The 18,147-nt window shown below is 36.0% G+C and overlaps 1 protein-coding gene across 1 annotated transcript; it reads right to left on the bottom strand.

The window, feature by feature from the left end:
* Positions 1-7,540: 7,540 nt before the first annotated feature.
* Positions 7,541-14,009, bottom strand: frs3 (fibroblast growth factor receptor substrate 3). The gene is made up of 7 exons (XM_067374134.1): positions 13,989-14,009; positions 13,745-13,833; positions 13,267-13,453; positions 10,884-11,045; positions 10,481-10,602; positions 8,994-9,911; positions 7,541-7,972 (listed from the first exon to the last, which is right to left on the bottom strand). Exons 2-7 carry the CDS (start codon positions 13,808-13,810, stop codon positions 7,541-7,543), a joined length of 1,887 nt encoding a protein of 628 aa, XP_067230235.1. The 5' UTR covers positions 13,811-13,833; positions 13,989-14,009.
* Positions 14,010-18,147: the final 4,138 nt, after the last annotated feature.

Below are 18,147 nucleotides of genomic sequence, written 5' to 3'. Positions count from 1 at the left end.
TGTCCTCGCGTCCTTCCGAGATCGTTCTTTCAAGGTCGCCTGGCAAGACCAGACTCCACGAGAACGCAAGTCCGTTCTCTGCCTTTTCGCCTCGACGAGAAATCCCGTCACAGTTTAGTCTTGCGAGATCTCGTGACACGAGATGTCGTCACACCCTTATAAATACAATTTCATAATTTAATAAAAATAAGTGTTTGTGTCCAAAAACCACTAGAGAATTTATAAGCCACTTTAAATGGAACTATATAGGAATCTAGTGGTTACACAATGGCATTGTATAAGTTTTTCTTTTCTTACTCCCACCAAAAATGGCACTAATCTACCTTCATAAAATGCATTTTAAATGCCTTGTCTCTATTTTAACATGGAATACTGCTTTAATTGAAAAGTAATTAACAATATATATTAGAAAAAAAGTGTATTATTTTCAATGGGGAAAAATAGCTAATAAAAATTGTATAAATGTTGTGTAGTAATCATAAAATACCCTCAAAATGTTATATAATAATAATCCAAAAATATTAATGCACAAAAATATATTACATTGGTTTTCCTGAAAAACAAAAAAGTTACTTTTCAAGAAGGCAAGTGTGACTCCTAAAGGAAGAGGGCCAGAGGGTTAAATGTATCACCCGTATCACCACACCGTCATTTCGTAGTTGCTGCCAACAACTAATTTAAATGAGAGAAAAGTCACAAGAAACAGCATTGGTCGGATATTATTTCAGAGTTAGATAAATGAGAGAGAAGGTAACGTATAAACTCATTTAATTATAACGGTCGGGTATTATGATTAATTTAATGATTAAACAGAAATTAGGATAAACCATGGCAAACCAAACTAATGTTAAGCTTCTGTGAAACCACAAAACATACCTGACACGTAGGCCTATTACCTTTAACCCTCTGGCCCTCAAAAAATGGTATATTTTGAAATGTTAAAAATTGTAGCTTCATCAGAATAAGATGACTTGGTGACTTTTATCGCATTAGCAATATGAACACACACACACAAAAAATCAAGGACATGATTAGGACATGTTAAAGGGTCGTAAAAAAAAAAATAATCACACTTACCTTCTTTGCGGTCAAAAATAACCGACATAGGAAATGATTAGGAAAGAGAGAATCTTTTGTTGGTATAGGCTACAAACTACAAATCAGACACTGTGCAGAAAAAAGTGCACAGCAATGAAGGGCTGACACTCCTAAATGCCAAGAGTGCAAAATAGACCCCCCCCCCCCCCCCCACACACACACACACACCCACACCCACATACATTATATATATATATATATATATATATATATATATATATATATATATTTATTTATCAATAGCATGACTATAACACAGAGCAAGTTTATACAAATGTGTGAAAAAAATAAAAATAATTCAGCCACAAAGCAGTAAAAACATTAACACCAAGAAAGAGGTTACACTCAAAAACATTGAGAGAACAAAACAGAAACACTCACTCACTCAAACCCACACTCACTTACACACACACACACACACACAAATGAACCGGTGTGACTGTAACAATATGGTAAAATTGGGCCAAAACTCAAATAAGAGGTTGAAATAAAATCAGACCCAGATTTATTAAGCTGTAATAAAACATACCTGTGCATTTTTGTTATATTTTTATTGAATTTTGATGTTATGTGTGACAAAATGCCCTCCTCTGTGTTCAGGTTTGACTGTAGTAAAATTAATGCAAAAACTGACACTTCAAACTTTAAAAAAAAAAAAAAAAAAAATCTAAACCTTGACAAAAAGTAATCTTTGAGAATGTCTGAGTATAAATACAATTTCATAATTTAATAAAAATTAGTGTTTGTGTCCAAAAACCACTAGAGAATTTATAAGCCACTTTAAATGGAACTATATAGGAATCTAGTGGTTACACAACGGCATTGTATAAGTTTTTCTTTTCTTACTCCCACCAAAAATGGCACTAATCTACCTTCATAAAATGGATTTGAAATGCCTTGTCTCTATTTTAACATGGAATACTGCTTTAATTGAAAAGTAATTAAAAATATATAGCTATTAGAAAAAAAAGTGTATTATTTTCAATGGGGAAAAATAGCTAATAAATATTGCGTAGTATCATAAAATACCCTCAAAATGTTATATAATAATCAAAAAATATTATTGAACAAAAATATATTACATTGGTTTTCCTGAAAAACAAAAAAGTTACTTTTCAAGAAGGCAAGTGTGACTCCTAAAGGAAGAGGGCCAGAGGGTTAAATGTATCACCCGTATCACCGCACCGTCATTTCGTAGTTGCTGCCAACAACTAATTTAAATGAGAGAAAAGTCACAAGAAACAGCATTGGTTGGATATATTTCAGAGTTAGATAAACGAGAGAGCTCTAGAAGGTACCCTGAACACAAATTAGGATAAACCATGGCAAACCAAACTGATGTTGATGAAGCTTCTATGAACATATGGCACGTACAATTACAATGTAAAGTTACTGTATATGTTGGATAAAAGTGACGTTTCTGCAACACCTCCATACCGCTGTAATGTTTTTCATTTCTATTTTAGGCTATTTGGATTTATTTGGCAGCAATATTGTGAACTGCAAGGCTCTTAAAATGGTCACAATGATGTAGCAAGAGGAGCATATATGCTATGTTAATAAAGAATAAATAACTTTTATTACCCTAAACATTTTCTCTACAAAGCTGTAACTGATATTTTCTATATTCTAAATCAATGAGAAATAGTAATAATTATCAGCAAACACCGCTGTTATAAAATACAGGTAATTAATAATAAACACATATGTTTAATTAATATGTTTATTATTAATAAAATGAGTTAAAAACCATATGTTCTGATCAGAATATACTTTGGTAGCATTTTATTTTAGTCCTGTTCCCCATGTACCCAAACCCATGTAGTTACCTTATATTACCAGTACTTTCTTAGGTAAGTACACTGTAAATACACATACTGTAAAATAAAGTGCAACGCTTACTTGTTTCACTCCCTCGCTAGCTGTTTATGTGCAAAGGGTGTTGCCACTGCAAAGTGTAAACCAGATTTGAACATCTTAAAATCACACATTTTTTTGTTTCTTTTACGAGCTCTTATCATGTAGCCTTTGCTGCCATCTACTGGACTAAGCAGAGAGCTGACAGAGGCAAAGTACAGTACACAATGTTCACATTTTCTGTTTCTTTCAAGAGTTATCCATCTTGTTTTTTCCCCCCAGACATTTAAACTTGTAACACTTGATGACATTTCCAGTTTTAATGTTGACATTACATTTAATCACATTCATTTTTATTATACAAGCCTTTCTCTTCAAAAGTTTATATGACTGAAAATAACATTCAACATGGGGCATGCCTGCTTTGCATTGTAAGAATGGGGAAGGGTTGCGACTGCAACATCAACAGACTATAGAAGATCTGTTTATAGAGACTGCAATGTCCATCTAATGGAATGACTGTCAAGGCGTTGCTCTTTCTACAAATGGCTGTGGCAAAAGTATAGTGTCTGTTGCGCCAACACAAACGAACACAGGAGAAGCTGACTGCAACTGCATACCCATATATGTTATGTACATACACAGAATTACATACTTACAAGAAAATGTAAATACTGTATATAAAGAAACAATCAAAAAATCGAATTGAAATCGGAATTCTTGAGACGAAACATTAACATTAACACATCTTTTCATCAGGGAGGATAGAAACATTGAGTGTAAATCACCTCATCTGAGCATTTTACAAGTCCATCTCTGTGTGGTACATTCATACAAAGAGTGAGACAGTTTGAGAGCGAGACAGTTTGAGGAGCTTGAGAAATGCAGTCTCCGGTACAGAGTCCATGCATGGGCAGCTCTCTTTCTCTTTCTCTCTCTTTAACTCTGACACATTTGAGACACATTCACATTAATGTACAGTACATCACAGTCATTGAGCTTCGCCTAAGCTTTATTATGACAATGTAAGTCTACCGCCAATAGGACAGGTCATTCGGAAAGGTCACTGCAAAACCCTCTTCAAGTGGAATACCATCCCAGGTTTAGATGAGGAACTGAATTACGATCAGCCGATGAGCGGTGATATTCCGTAACTAAGAGGTTCAATGTTGTTTTCATGGAAACAAAGGGTTAAACTATTTCCAATTTATTCAGTGATTATACTTCTCGGTAAATTTTGAAAAATCATGATTTCACACAGGGATTTACAGTACTTTCAGATGATTGCTCACCCCATTACAATTTCAGTGCAGTTAACCTGGGTCTAACATTTAACTCAAGTGCTGATTTCCCCTGATAATGAATGAAATTAATGATGTGTATGGAAGGTATAAAAACATAAAACAAATCAACAAACCAACAAAACAAGCATTTACACTCCAAAGCGGCCCCACGCAATCAAAGTCAACACAGGATTCTAGTTAGTAGTGCTACTGTACCTTTAAAATTCCACTATAGCTACACATTATTTTAAAAGAGTGGACGAAAATCACTTATGGCACAATCGAGTTTTCTATGATCCCACACCTACAGACAAGATGACTAGATTTTTTTTTCCTCAAGCCTGGTTTAAATACACAATAGCGCATGTTTATCAAGATGAGGCCTGAGAAAGACAGTAAACCCACTGCTGATCCAGTCCTTTCTGAATGCACACAGACACAGCTGTGACTTGTATCACAGAACATGTTCTTGAACAACTCAAACAAATTCTGATATGACTCCATTAGCTGTTATTGCAAAATGTTTATCATACCACAATACCAAAATATAGATGTTAAAAACTAGATCGATCCTCTGAAAAGTGTCTAAAAGTGTCCAAATAGTTCATCATCGCATTCTTAAAGTACATAAGTCTATGTAATTGTGATTGTGAGTGTAATATGTTGATTTTATTTGGATTTCTTATTTGGCAGCAATATTGTATTGAACTGCAAGGCTCTCGAAATAAAAACATCACAATGATGTAGCATATAATCTTTAAATCAATTCTTTTCATATTTTTAAAATAGTTTGAAATTTGAAACATTTTGGTGATAAAAAAATAAATCACATTTATTACTCTAAACATTTTCCTTAAAAAACAAGATACCTGACCCTTAAAATAGTTTCTTTCAATTATGGCTTCTCGCAGAACATTTAAATCTACCGTGATGTTGTTCAGCACATGGTTTCCGTTAAGTACAGCTCATCTCGCGTTATATATATATATTTTTTTTTCGAAGTTATCTGTTACGATCAACTTTTTTGCTAATAATGTACGATAAGTAAGGCCCACAAAGCCCTGCGCTCAGAACAATATGGCTGCCAGTGAGATTTTGAAAAACTGGGTCTACGTCCATGCCCAGCAAGTAAGATAAAAACCTCAGCTCTTGGAGGTCCCTAGCAAAATTTTCATAACTTCAGAAATGTATAGCTACATCAGTATTGTTGGTGAGAAAGAAATTCATTTTTAGGGCTGTGTTAACAACCATAAGATAGCAAATGTGAAAACAGAAAAAAAGAAAAGATGTATATCCATTTTAGAACACCAACTGTGTTATAAAAATAGTTGATTTATGAAATTCCAATGAAAAACAGCAGTAATGTTAGAGACTATAAAATATCTCTTTTAGCTAATTTGGATAAAGACAATGGGATTTCATCGGGAATACACTGACAAGTCGGGTTTTTTAGTGTACTTGTAGACAAAACATTATAAAGTCCTGAACTGATCATGATGTAATTGTAAGGAAACAGCTGCATTTATGTTTTACATGTTGCTGATTGTTAGCCCTAAAATTCAACATTTACCAATGGCACATAGTTCAGTGATATCATTATATTTTTGGCACAATATGTTCAAATACAAATATTCAACATGAAACTGCAGTTTAAAAAAGACATTAAATAATACCAAGGTAGATTCTGTGGTCTCCCAAACCACCTTTGGTATCTCTAAAATGACTAATCTAACAACATGTTATCTACTTGTACAAATAATTCAAATATGAAACAATAAATAAATTAATAAATAAACTGACAGACAGCGAGCTAGATAAATAATTCTAAATTAAATAAATATGTTTTGCCTAATGAGTCCTGGCATGATATTTTTTTTAAGATATAAAAAAATAATTAACATTCTTACCTCTGAATATGCATATGGTGCTTTACGTAGCTTTACAAAACATAGATGTACATAAATACACTCTTGGATTCACAGAGAATTGTCACTCTCAGATACTGTATATTATCACTTTGGGGATGTGAGAATAGTCGTTTTTATTGTATCTTACTTTCTGCTTGAACTATCTACAAATACCCTATTTTTTGTGTTTATAATTGAAAATATTTATTTTTCAATGCAAATGAATGCTTTATATTTCTCTCTTCTTTTGCCCCTTAAGTAAAGACTCAATTTTGAGGAGAGTGAAAAACAAAAATAGGAAAACAGATAGAAATAGCAAAATAAAAAAGGACTGAAAATGGTGCTTATAGCTAAAGCTTGAGCAGATACTGAACAAAATAAGCTAATTTTTGGATCAGAATTTGCCTCCCTTTCCATGTGTTTTTTGCTGGGCCAAAGTCTGGATCTTAGCACTCAAAACCACCAAGAACCCATAAAGATACTATGGATCACATTCTGAATAATTACTTTTAATTGGGTAAACTTTATTTTACCACGCCTTAGTGGGGAATTATGAAATTAGGGGAGGCAGTTACAATTTAAGAAAGATAAGTGCAAAATGAATTGATCAAATCAATTCCTGAGGATAGGAGATTCAAAAGGCGTTCAAAAACAGAACGGTTTATTCTCTTCATCCTTGTTGCAGCCACCACATTGCTATATGGGATGCTATATAACATCTTTAGCATGACGAAGAGCATTCAGTTAGCTGAAAACTTGATCCATTTTGATACTTATAGTATTATCTTACATGTGATAATGAAACACTTGTGGTGGTTTCAAGTCTGTTCTGCTCAAGTGTCAAAATACTATGCTGACTAAAGAAATTAAAAGAATAGTTCACCCAAAATCACTGATACTCACTCAAAATTATAGATTTTTTTTTTTATAGTTATCTATTTGTCTTGCTGTCTTTCATTTTTGGGTGAAGAATCCCTTTAAATGACCAACACACATGACAAATAAAAAAGAAAAAACTAAAATAAAGGATTAAGACACTTAGAAACTTAGAAACACTGCAGACAGTTTCCTGAATCAAGTAAAATTTTTCTGAACCCAATTCTTTGGCTCAAAGGCCAGACAGCAACCAAAAACCACTGTGATAAATAGTTCACTATCATCTCCCGACCTTCCCACGCAAAATGTGAGAAAAAAATAAATAAACAAACTGCTCAGTGCTTGGCTCAACAGAGTTACTATTTCATCAAGCAGCAGTTGGTATGAGTGTAGAAAATGAGAAAATAGAGGCTTTACGATAATGGTGGGAGGAAAATACCACCAAAACTCTCCTGAACATTTTCCTTCGTTTTTATTCCTGGCATACCTGTAGCTCTCTTTATCCCTTTTTTTCCCCTCTCACAGAGGCAAGTCGGTGCTGTTGTGGCGTGTCTTCCGTGAGGTGCCGTCATCCCGAGGGAGAGCTTTCTGTAGGTTGGACATGGCTGCTGTCTTCTTTAGGTCAATCACGGCGTAGCATTCTCCACGACGGGAAGATGGAGCCGCTGCGGCGGCAGCCATGCCTCGTTTGAGGGGAGGAGGTCTCTGCGGTACCGGACCCCCTCCTCCGTGTCCCGAGCAACCAGAGGGCTCACCCTCCAGGTCCACCTGGATGTAGTTGAGCTGGCGAGAGGGAGGAGGAGGCGGGTGGCGGCTATGCTGCTCACAGGTGGTGCTGCCACGTCCCGCTCGCTGACGTCTGAAGTCAAAGTTGAAAACCCGATTGGCCCTCTCGGGTGGGTGAGGGTGAGGAGGAGGGCAAGCGTGACGAAGACGTGTTGTAGGCTGTAGCTGTTAAGAGTTTGCATGCAAGCACAGTTCAGTGTTACTAGTCATAGGGTTCCCACACTTTTCGACTAATGACTTTCTATGATTTTTAAAAACGCATTTTATACAGCATTATATACTCTCAAAAAGCAATACCTAGCCAATTAAATTATTTTAGAGCTGAGCATAACTATAAAAGTATATAATCACTATATATATAATCATAATTCATATTATATCATAATTTGTTTAATAAAAATATATTTAATTTTCAAATGTATTATATTTGATTAAAATTTTTTAATTGATATAAATTTTCCAGGTTTTACAATTCCTTGATACTTCCCTGGAATTAAATTTGGGCATATTCTATAAACGTACTTGCATAAAATATTGTTATTATTATTATTACCTTTTGACCAATGATTTTCCATGACTTAATTCATGAATATATATATATATATATATATATATATATATATATATATATATATATATATATATATATATATATATATATATATATATATATATATATGCAGTACACACACACTATAGAAATTTCCCTGACTTTTATATTATTATTTTTTTATAATAATAATAGTAATTATATAAAAGTTAGGGAAATTTCTTGTTTGTATATCTTCAGTGTTATTGCTATTGTTTTTTGCAAGTGCTATTGTTAGAATGCATATTACTAGGATATTGACTGTTTATTTGTACTTACAAAGCACATATTAATGCCTTTTACATGACCATATTCTACATACTCCTGCCCAATACTTAAACTTAACAAATACCTTACTATTAATAAGCAGTAATTAGGAGTTTATTGAGGCAAAAGTTGTAGTTAATAGTGAGAATTGGACCCTAAACTAAAGTGTGACCATATATATACATTTATTATATAAAATTTGTATTTATTTGACAAATTTTCATGACTTTCCACGCCTGGAAATCACTATTTTATAGTTCCCTGATATGTAATTAGATTTGGCATATTCTCACAAGCTATATGTATTTGCTTGTGCTTTTGTTTACACACCTGTTCAGTGTTGACATAGTTCTGCAGAGCGTCGCGATGAATCCCACCGCCGCCGCCACTCTCCTGATGATATCCGTTTGGGGTTGCGGGCCCTTCGGAATACTCGTACTCATCATATTCTTCTTCCTCTTCCTCCTCATACTCGTCCTCATCCTCATCTTCATCCTGATCCTCTTCTTCCTCACGCTGAAGCGCACGGTATTCCCAAACCGGGGGGAGCGACGGAAGGTTCTCATAGTTGAGCAACGCGGTGCGCCGATGACCTCCGACCCCCATTCCCCGGTCGCAGCCGTATGCTTGCGGAGGCAGTGAGGAAGCGTGTGTGTGCGTCAGCGGGAGGGAGTGTGGATGCGTGTGTGTGCGGGAATCACCAGTGGTGCTGCTACTGCTACTGGAGCCCAAAGACTGAGATTGGGACACAGTGCTCGGACTTAGCCTTTGCCTACGTGCCCCTCGGAGTCCGTTGATGTTCTCATATGTCAGCTGGCTTTCTGAGCAAGGCTCCATGCTCGGGTGTCGGTGCATTAGATGATGGCAATGGTGATAGGAGTGTGTGTTGCACATGTGTACGGACGGAGTCTCCTCTCCTTCTGTTTCGGAGCTGCCGTCTGGTGCTCGAAGCGGGTGAGTGACGTGGCGGTCTCTGTCTCTCTCCATCAGGTGGCGCTGTGCTGGGGTCGGACCCAACATGAACTTCACCTCCTGGGCTCCAGGTTGGAGGAAGACCTGAGGGTCTTTGTGAGGGTCGTCCATGGGGCAGCAGTGCAAGCTGGGTTGGCCTGGGACTGGGCCCCCACGTATGGTGGTGGTCGTTGAGGTTTCCGGGTAGGTGGTGGGCCGCACTTCGGGCAGGGAGTGGACACAGTGGCGGCTCGAGAGGTCAGTTTCCATTCCTACTGTATTCACATATGTATGGGTCTGAAAACAAGCGAGAAAGGTTTGTATTTAAGTGACTTACTGCACACTAATTGCCTGGGCTAAGTGTTAAAGTATAGATATTTTAACACCTGGAAAAAGTTTTATTATTATTCAAATGTACTTGAATCTGTGGTTGCTAAAAACTTGAATCTGTGGTTGCTAAAAACATCCACTAAAATCACTGTGAGGTGAATTGGTTAAGGGGTTAGTTCATGCAAAAATTACTATTCTGACATCATTTATTCTCATGTTGGTCCAATGTTGTTTTGGACCCCAACGACTTTCACTGGATGGACAAAAACATTGTAAAAATCCTTCAAAAAATGTTCCTTTTTGTTCCACAGGACAAAGAAATTCATACAGGTATGGAACGACATAAGGGTGAGTAAATTATAACAAAATTCTTATTTTTTGGTGGACTATTCCATTGCAGAAATGGTTTATTTTTTGAGAAGATGTCTAGCATTATTTGATTGATTTGGTATGTTGTGGCTAATGCAATGCTGCTTGAGCATCCAAATACTATTTGTGGCTACTGTATGTGTGCACAGGCAGGTGTTTGTTCTCACTTGGTCATCCAGTCCCATGAGGCTGTGTCTGTGGTCGTTGGTGAGAGAGGGCTGCGATGAGTCTGCACTGATTGGGTATCCTGGGTATCCATTAGGAAAACCCTGCATCGGGAACGCAGGGGCTACACAAACAGAACAAAGCACAGTACACATTAGCAGGTGACATTTACGTCTCCCTCCTATAAAACTTCTGTTGATGTATGAGCAAGATATAAAAATAAAGTTGTGAGAGACATTTAATGAATGGAGCGGGAAAATATGTAAATACAGGTGGCTAGGTGTTTAAATGTGCATGTGCTTTTTCTACTGATTAAAAAGCAATATCATTTATGTGACAGACTTCATTTACATTTATGTACATATGAAACCCTATTTGTTTAAGTGTGTAGATATTTCAGCTCACTATTGGGTGTCTGTGGAGTTCGAGGCATGTCCATTTCTGGTGCGTGCCCGGGTCGGGTCATGATCATGGGCTCTTCCACCACATTGATGCTGTTACATTGCATCAACTCCTGCAGCAGGTTGAAGATCTCTTCTGCACGAGAGCACTTGAATGCAAAGATCCCTGTCAAAACATATAAGAATAAGAAAGTAGCAAGAAAAAAACAGCAAATGCATAAGTGGAGTGTCACTTTTATGCATGGGGGAAGGTGCAAAAATATATTGGCACACAAAACACCTAAATTAGGATTACAGCATTAAATTGAACTTAATTTAACAATAACTACAATTAATATCACTAGTATGCACATTAAATTAAGTGGTCAAATCAACCACCCCCCCCAAATAGAGTGCAACAGTCAGGTTCCGGAAGTAAAAAATGATTCATTTTCTCAATAAGGAAATCGATTTTTAACAATAACATACAAACCATTATAGATCAAGACAGACCTACTGTGAGCTCAGAAGTTGTTAACACGTTATTTCAATTTTTTTTTAAATAATTGTTTAATAGCTGAATTAATGATAAAAAACTACATTACCCATAATGCTTTACAACAATTCCACCAATCAGAGATTTGCTACAAGCAAATCGCGCCAAAAGAGCTTCCGTAAAGCCCTACGAATGACGTCAAAATACTTAAATATTTGTATTCATATGCATATTTTGCAATAAACTTAAAATATATAGTTTCTATTGATTTAATCAACAACTTTAAAGGTGCAATATGTAAGATTTTTGCAGTAAACTATCCTAAAACCACTAGGCCAGTGTTACATATTTTGTTCACTTGAGTACCTACAATATCCCAAATGTTTCCAACTATTTGTAAATCGTGAGAAAACTGCAATTTTAACCAAGGCTCCGGGATGTGTGAGGAGTCGCCTGTCAATTGCGTCATACCCGCGTTACCCTCGGTTTCCAGTTTTATTTTGTAGAAACCATGGAAACACCAAAGACGCTTTAATATATTACATGCTTTAATAGACAAGGGAACAACTGTTTTATTACATTTATAGACAGAAAACTAATTGTTGTTATATAGCTCAACACGTTCAGTCTTATTGTTTAAAACTAATTTTCTTGATTTTTTGTGAGTACCATGCTTTACCATGCCTCAGAGAAAAACACTATTTTGTGAAGTAGCTAACATAGCATAATCAGATGCAGCTTTATTTTTAGTAACAGTAATACAGAATTTTCTCCATCATATGTTTTTAAATTAATTACATGCCTTTTATCAACACAAGCTATCCAGCATTAAATATGATATTCTAAAATCGATCTATCTTACTGCAGTGTGTAACAGTGTTTCACAGCAGCCACCAAGCGAACGCACAGAGTAACATTATAACATCATTTTCAACACACTCAAATGTATCTAATATGATAAACAGAGCTGCGTTACCTCATACTCATGACGGAAAAGCAGAAGCAGCGCCAGCGACTGTGTCATAATAAAAGTCCCGCTGCTCGTGAGGCGTGTTGCGCAATCTTTCCAGCGGCCTCGTTCAGCTCCCACAACACTCGGTCCTGCTCTGCTTTGTACTACAATAATGTTAATAATAGCATCCATGAACATGATTTCTTCCCGAGTCCTATCCCTATTATTTTGCTCCGGCTGTGAATTGATGTCCCAAGATTTGGCGCTCAAACTTGCCGTCATCAAGCTACGCCTTTGATTTGAATAGGCCTCTAGCGGACAGAAATCGTACATATTGCACCTTAAAATTAAAGCCATTGAGTACACAGTCTTGTACATTTTTCTTATTGTCTGATTTTCAAATAAAACTTTGGGTCACACTTTATTTTCGGGTATTTTATCTAGTTGCTTATTAGCTTGCATATTACTAGAATATTGGCTGTTTATTAGAACTTGTTAAGCACATATTAATGCCTTATTCCACATCCTTAATCCTACCCAATACCTAAACTTAACAACTACCTTACTAATTAGTAATAAGCAGTAATTATTAGTTTTATGTGTCACCTATACTAAAGTGTTACCAAACTTTGTAACATTGTGATTCACTTTGTAGCTGGCTGTCTGGGGGAAAAAATTCTTACGGAACCAATGCCACTAAAAAAAAGTGGGCGGGCACTAATGCACACTATAAGCCAGGGGTGGTGAATGTCGGTCCTGGAGAGCCACAGTCCTGCAGAGTTATGCTTCACCCCAAATCAAACACATCAAGGTTGGCGCTGAATTCTGCAGGACTAGAGTTCACCACCCCTGCTATATATCTATAGAGCAGATGTAAATGGTTCACATGTGGTTTCTGTATGTGATTTACACACAATTCAGTCTTACATCTGCATAATATAGAAGTAAGAATCATCTCACCTTGTCCTGTCTGACAACGACGGCCACTCTCGAAAGAGAAGAGGTTGGAATCGTAACCGTATCGACGCAGGCAAAGGTATGGCCACCGAATGGCGTCACGTTTGCGTGTGTGCAGAATGAGCTCTGTCTGTGTGAGCTCCATGGTTCCTGAGCCCAACTCATTTCCCTCATCGTCCACATTAGTCACCTGTCAAACATAACCAGTTATCACAGATCCAAATGATGCTCTACTAGGCAAACCTAGCAGCTATTCTCAAATGTTGCACTTAAAATATTCACCACCAGAGTGCTTTTTAAAGGTTTGTTTCAGTAGCCCCTCACTGCAGAACACTTGAGATCCAAGGAGCGGAGTCGGGTAGGTTAATATAAAGTGGGAGGAGTTGGATCTAGATCCAACCCCATCCCCTGGATCTTGTGTTCTGCAATGAGGACCATCTCGATTGTTTCTGTCAGAAAGCGTGAATGTTGTGAAAAGCACCTTGAATTTGTTGAGATGGTTGTCTTGGATAGCGTCTCTGTATAGACAGCTCCAGCAGCTCCCCATAGCTTCAGCAGGCCAGCTGAAACCTTAAACAGGGACAAACGGGTCAGTTAATGCCAGAACTATATGAAGACAGCTATTAATAAGCAAGACATTTATAATTGTTTTATTTATGTCAAATAAATAGGCAATGCATAAACAGATTACTGAAGACAAAAAAAGTACACTTTTACATGCTCACCTGGTCCAGGCCATCAGTGGGAGTGATGCTTGCGTCAATCCCAGAATCCTCTGCTGGGTGTCATGGCGGAAGTGGGGTGTGCTGGTAAGAGCATCCAGGCCCAGTGCACAAATGTTTCATTTCTCCTATGAAGCAGAGAAAAAGAAAAGACTTGACGTAAAATCCTCTGAGTATACCGTCCTCTTTTTCAAGAACTACTGTGATTAAGACACAGGGAATGAAGTTTCTCTGTCTCTGACTCCCACTGGATAAATAAAAGGTAATTACTTTGAACTGGGAATCTTATTCTCAAGTGAAATGCAGCTTGCAGTTCATGGTTTTACATTCAGCCTGTGTGCACTGATCGTTAAAAAAGATGGTCTAATAACTTATAACCGCAACTTGTATTTCAGGTGGCTTCAAACACAGTTGTCAGTCTAATTTAAAGTCATACAATTATACTGGCATGTAGAAACACAGTAAAAATGCAACTTTTGAGTGTGATCCCATCAAGAAAAGTAAGTTGAGATTTTGTGTTGATGAGTCTATCCAAAGCCAAACTGCCCAAATACAGAGTACCATATTTATGCATTGCTGTGTTACTGTGTTTCCCCACTTAAGCACTTAAAGTACTGCAAGAATGCATTATTATATTAAAACCCATGGGAAAAATTTCAACAGGTGTCATTACTTTCTCTAAGTGTGGAATGACCACTAACTACTATCTAATTCAGTCCTATATACATGATTTTAGACCCATTCATGAACTGAATTTCAAAAGTAATGTCAGTAAACATGTTTGTTGTTCTTAAAATATGCAAGAATAATGTGCATTTGTTTAAAGTTCAAAACACAGACATTGACTACATTTGTTCATCACTTAAAATTAAACACTGTAAGACTGTAAATGTGTTTCCATCAGTTAAAGAGCAAAGAACAATTTCTGCAAGTACAATAAGTAACAAGTAGTGCAAGTTTAGTTCATCAACACAGCAGTTAATAAAAAAAATCATGTTAATTGAAATTTATGTGGATCTACCATTCAAGAACATGCTGAACCACATCAGAAATTCTCATAATGTATGAATAAAACCAATAAATAAACGAATATTTTTTGCTCTGAAATGATACTGCATTCTCAAATCAATTTAAATCATTTAGAAATTAATACCTGAAACACGCAAAAATACAAACTTTCTCTGCATGCTTGTTTAAAACCATGAGCTACCGTGAAAACAGAAAAAAAAATTAATTATTGGCAACCGTGTTTTGTGTAAATTAATGTTTGTGGTGTCTAATATTAAAATAGCAGTAGATTTATAACAACGGCATATATATTCTATTTTTTCATTTTATTTTTTATAACAAAAAATGTAAACTCAAATCGATTAACTACAATTAACTACTATATAATGCTAAAATAAAATCAACTGTATAATTATATATGTTGCCTGATTTATGTCTAATATTAATATCAACATTAACATGATGACTCAAAATTAATAATACAGTGCTCACACTGATCAATATAGCATAATGAGCATTTCAAATGGCATAACTGCTTTAGATTAAATGTGAAAAGGTTAATGGTGGAAGATGGTAGCATTTTAAATGTGGCCCAGGCTCTTCAGATGAATTCATGTGCAATTTATTAATAAAGTTTGTCATGCACATGAAGGCCCAGTCATAAAGTTGCTTTCCACATATCCCCAAACTAACATGCACAGTATTAGCGCCATGTACAGTCCACAGAGTGTGCAATACATTAAAGATAGGCTTGGAGATAATGTATTTAATATTTTATCTCTTTTTGGATACTGATAAATCAGTGGCTATCAATATGAGCATGTCAGTTCATAACATCAGGCCACACAATGTCTCGTGCCTCATACAGCAGTCGAACCTGAAATCCACATTTGATTCTCTAAGGTCTGTCATGCAGGACCAAACGCGTTTTGCACCTGGAAAATTGTGTTTTTGTCTGTAGTTTATGCAATAAACCAGAATCTTACGTCCAAATCTCGTGCAGCAGGTCTTCCGAATGGACACTTAGTGACAAACAGATGCAACTTGAACGTCTTGTAGCACAACACCGCCAAGAATCAGTCGTAAAACCCGTAGAACTGCTGCACAAATCTGCAGGACTAGCTTTTTAAATGCTAAGACAGAAAAGCAAAGTAGAAGTCGAACCAGTAAAAGCGAGACTTGCGGCGTTCACCGAGAAGGCTCGCTATGTTCCAGTCTTTGTATCCACGTTAGTGTTACACTACCACCGTTTGCAGCTGGATGCTAGTAACTATTGTGTATCAAACACATCACATTCACGCAAACTAATGAGATGAATGAGAGCAGGATGCGATAGAGCTCGTGCTGTACCAGCAGCATCAAAACACGTTTAGGCTACTGCAGAACAATTCAGCTGCGGTTGCTACTCACATGTTTGGCAATGATTGCAATACGAGACGAGACAGATGAAGGATACGAACAGCAGTCCACGGCGGATGCTACACCATCGCACTTGTCGGTCGGCGTGGTGGTCGTTTGATGCTTATTCTAGTGGTAAGACTAAGAAAAAGCGAATTGCGTGAAAATATAACAATAAAGGCAATTGTTTTTTTCCCCGTAACGCCCCCTTGCTGCGGCACGGGCCTCTCTTTGACATTTCCCGACCACCAGGGTGAGAGTTCAGGCAGACAACGAGGGCTGCTGGAGCGACAAGAAGGTAGAATATGCTGGAGGACCAGAAGATGAGGTGTGAATGTGTTTGAGCATCACACGATGACGTGTTGGCAGCAGCTCTATTTAAATCCACCTTGATGTCATTTAAGACAGACTAATCAAAATTTTTATTGGTTTTATACATGAAGCATTCTGTCAAACAGGTGTTTGTCGGTTAGAGAAATGGTTAAAGCATTCATTTATGAATCGTTTGTAACTGTTCAATATCCATTACCTAGTTTATGATCAACTGTCCAATAGTTTATTGAAGAAGAAGAAAAAATTAGCTCCAGAAATGTGAAGAAGAAAAAAATCTCAGGGCCATTTGTATGAGTCTGTAGGTGATAAAAAGTATTTATAACATATACATTTATATACAAAATATTTTTAACATTTATATTAAAACACATTTACCAAGTTTTTAGAGACTACATATATATATATATATTTTTTTTACCATCAATTAAGAAGTACTAAAATATTTTCATCAGGCCTTGGCTTGAATACACAGGACACGGTTTTCAATAAATTGTATATATATATATATATATATATATATATATATATATATATATATATATATATATATATATATAAAATGGTTAAAATTATTTATTTATGTGTGTGTAGAGACTACGTATATTTGATCTTAGTTTTTGAAAAATACTGATACCATTTTCTTCAAAATGTATTTATATATATATATATATATATATATATATATATATATATATATATATATATATATTTTTTTTTTTTTTTTTTTTTTTTTTTACCATCAAGTAAGAAGTACTAAAATATTTTCATCAGGCCTTGGCTTGAATACACAGATATGATTTTAAAAAATGTATTAGTAAATGTTGAAATTAACATGTATATATATAAAACCGTGTCCTGTTAACATTAGTTTATTCACTGTGAACTAACATGAACAAACCCTCAACAATTGTATTTTTTTTATTAATAAACATTAACAAAGATTAATAAATGCTGTAAAATTACAGTAGTCAACATTTGAAGTGGATTAAAACATTTCATCAAAGTTGTCCTAAAACCTTCTTCTTAGGTCAACTTTCATTAACTTTTTTGATCCACTTCAAATGTTGACTATATATTGCTCATGCAGTTCATAATGCATTAAATAATTTTAACAAATAAGTACGGTGGCCGAGAGAGCTCAACGCGCTGCAAATAAAGAAAACATCTTCATCAGTTTGACAACACACGCGCTGCAAACTCCACAACACTTACAAATAGTGAAACGCGCTGCAAATAAAGAAAACATCTTCATCAGTTTGACAACACATATGCGCTGCAAACTCCACAACACTTACAAATAGTGAAACGCGCTGCAAATAAAGAAAACATCTTCATCAGTTTGACAACACATATGCGCTGCAAACTCCACAACACTTACAAATAGTGAAACGCGCTGCAAATAAAGAAAACATGTGGAGTTTGC

The sequence above is a fragment of the Chanodichthys erythropterus genome, chromosome 21, assembly GCF_024489055.1.
Source record: "Chanodichthys erythropterus isolate Z2021 chromosome 21, ASM2448905v1, whole genome shotgun sequence".
In the NCBI taxonomy this organism is placed as follows: Eukaryota; Metazoa; Chordata; class Actinopteri; order Cypriniformes; family Xenocyprididae; genus Chanodichthys; species Chanodichthys erythropterus.
Note: the sequence above shows the minus strand (reverse complement) of the source record. Positions and strands in the feature narration are given on the sequence as shown.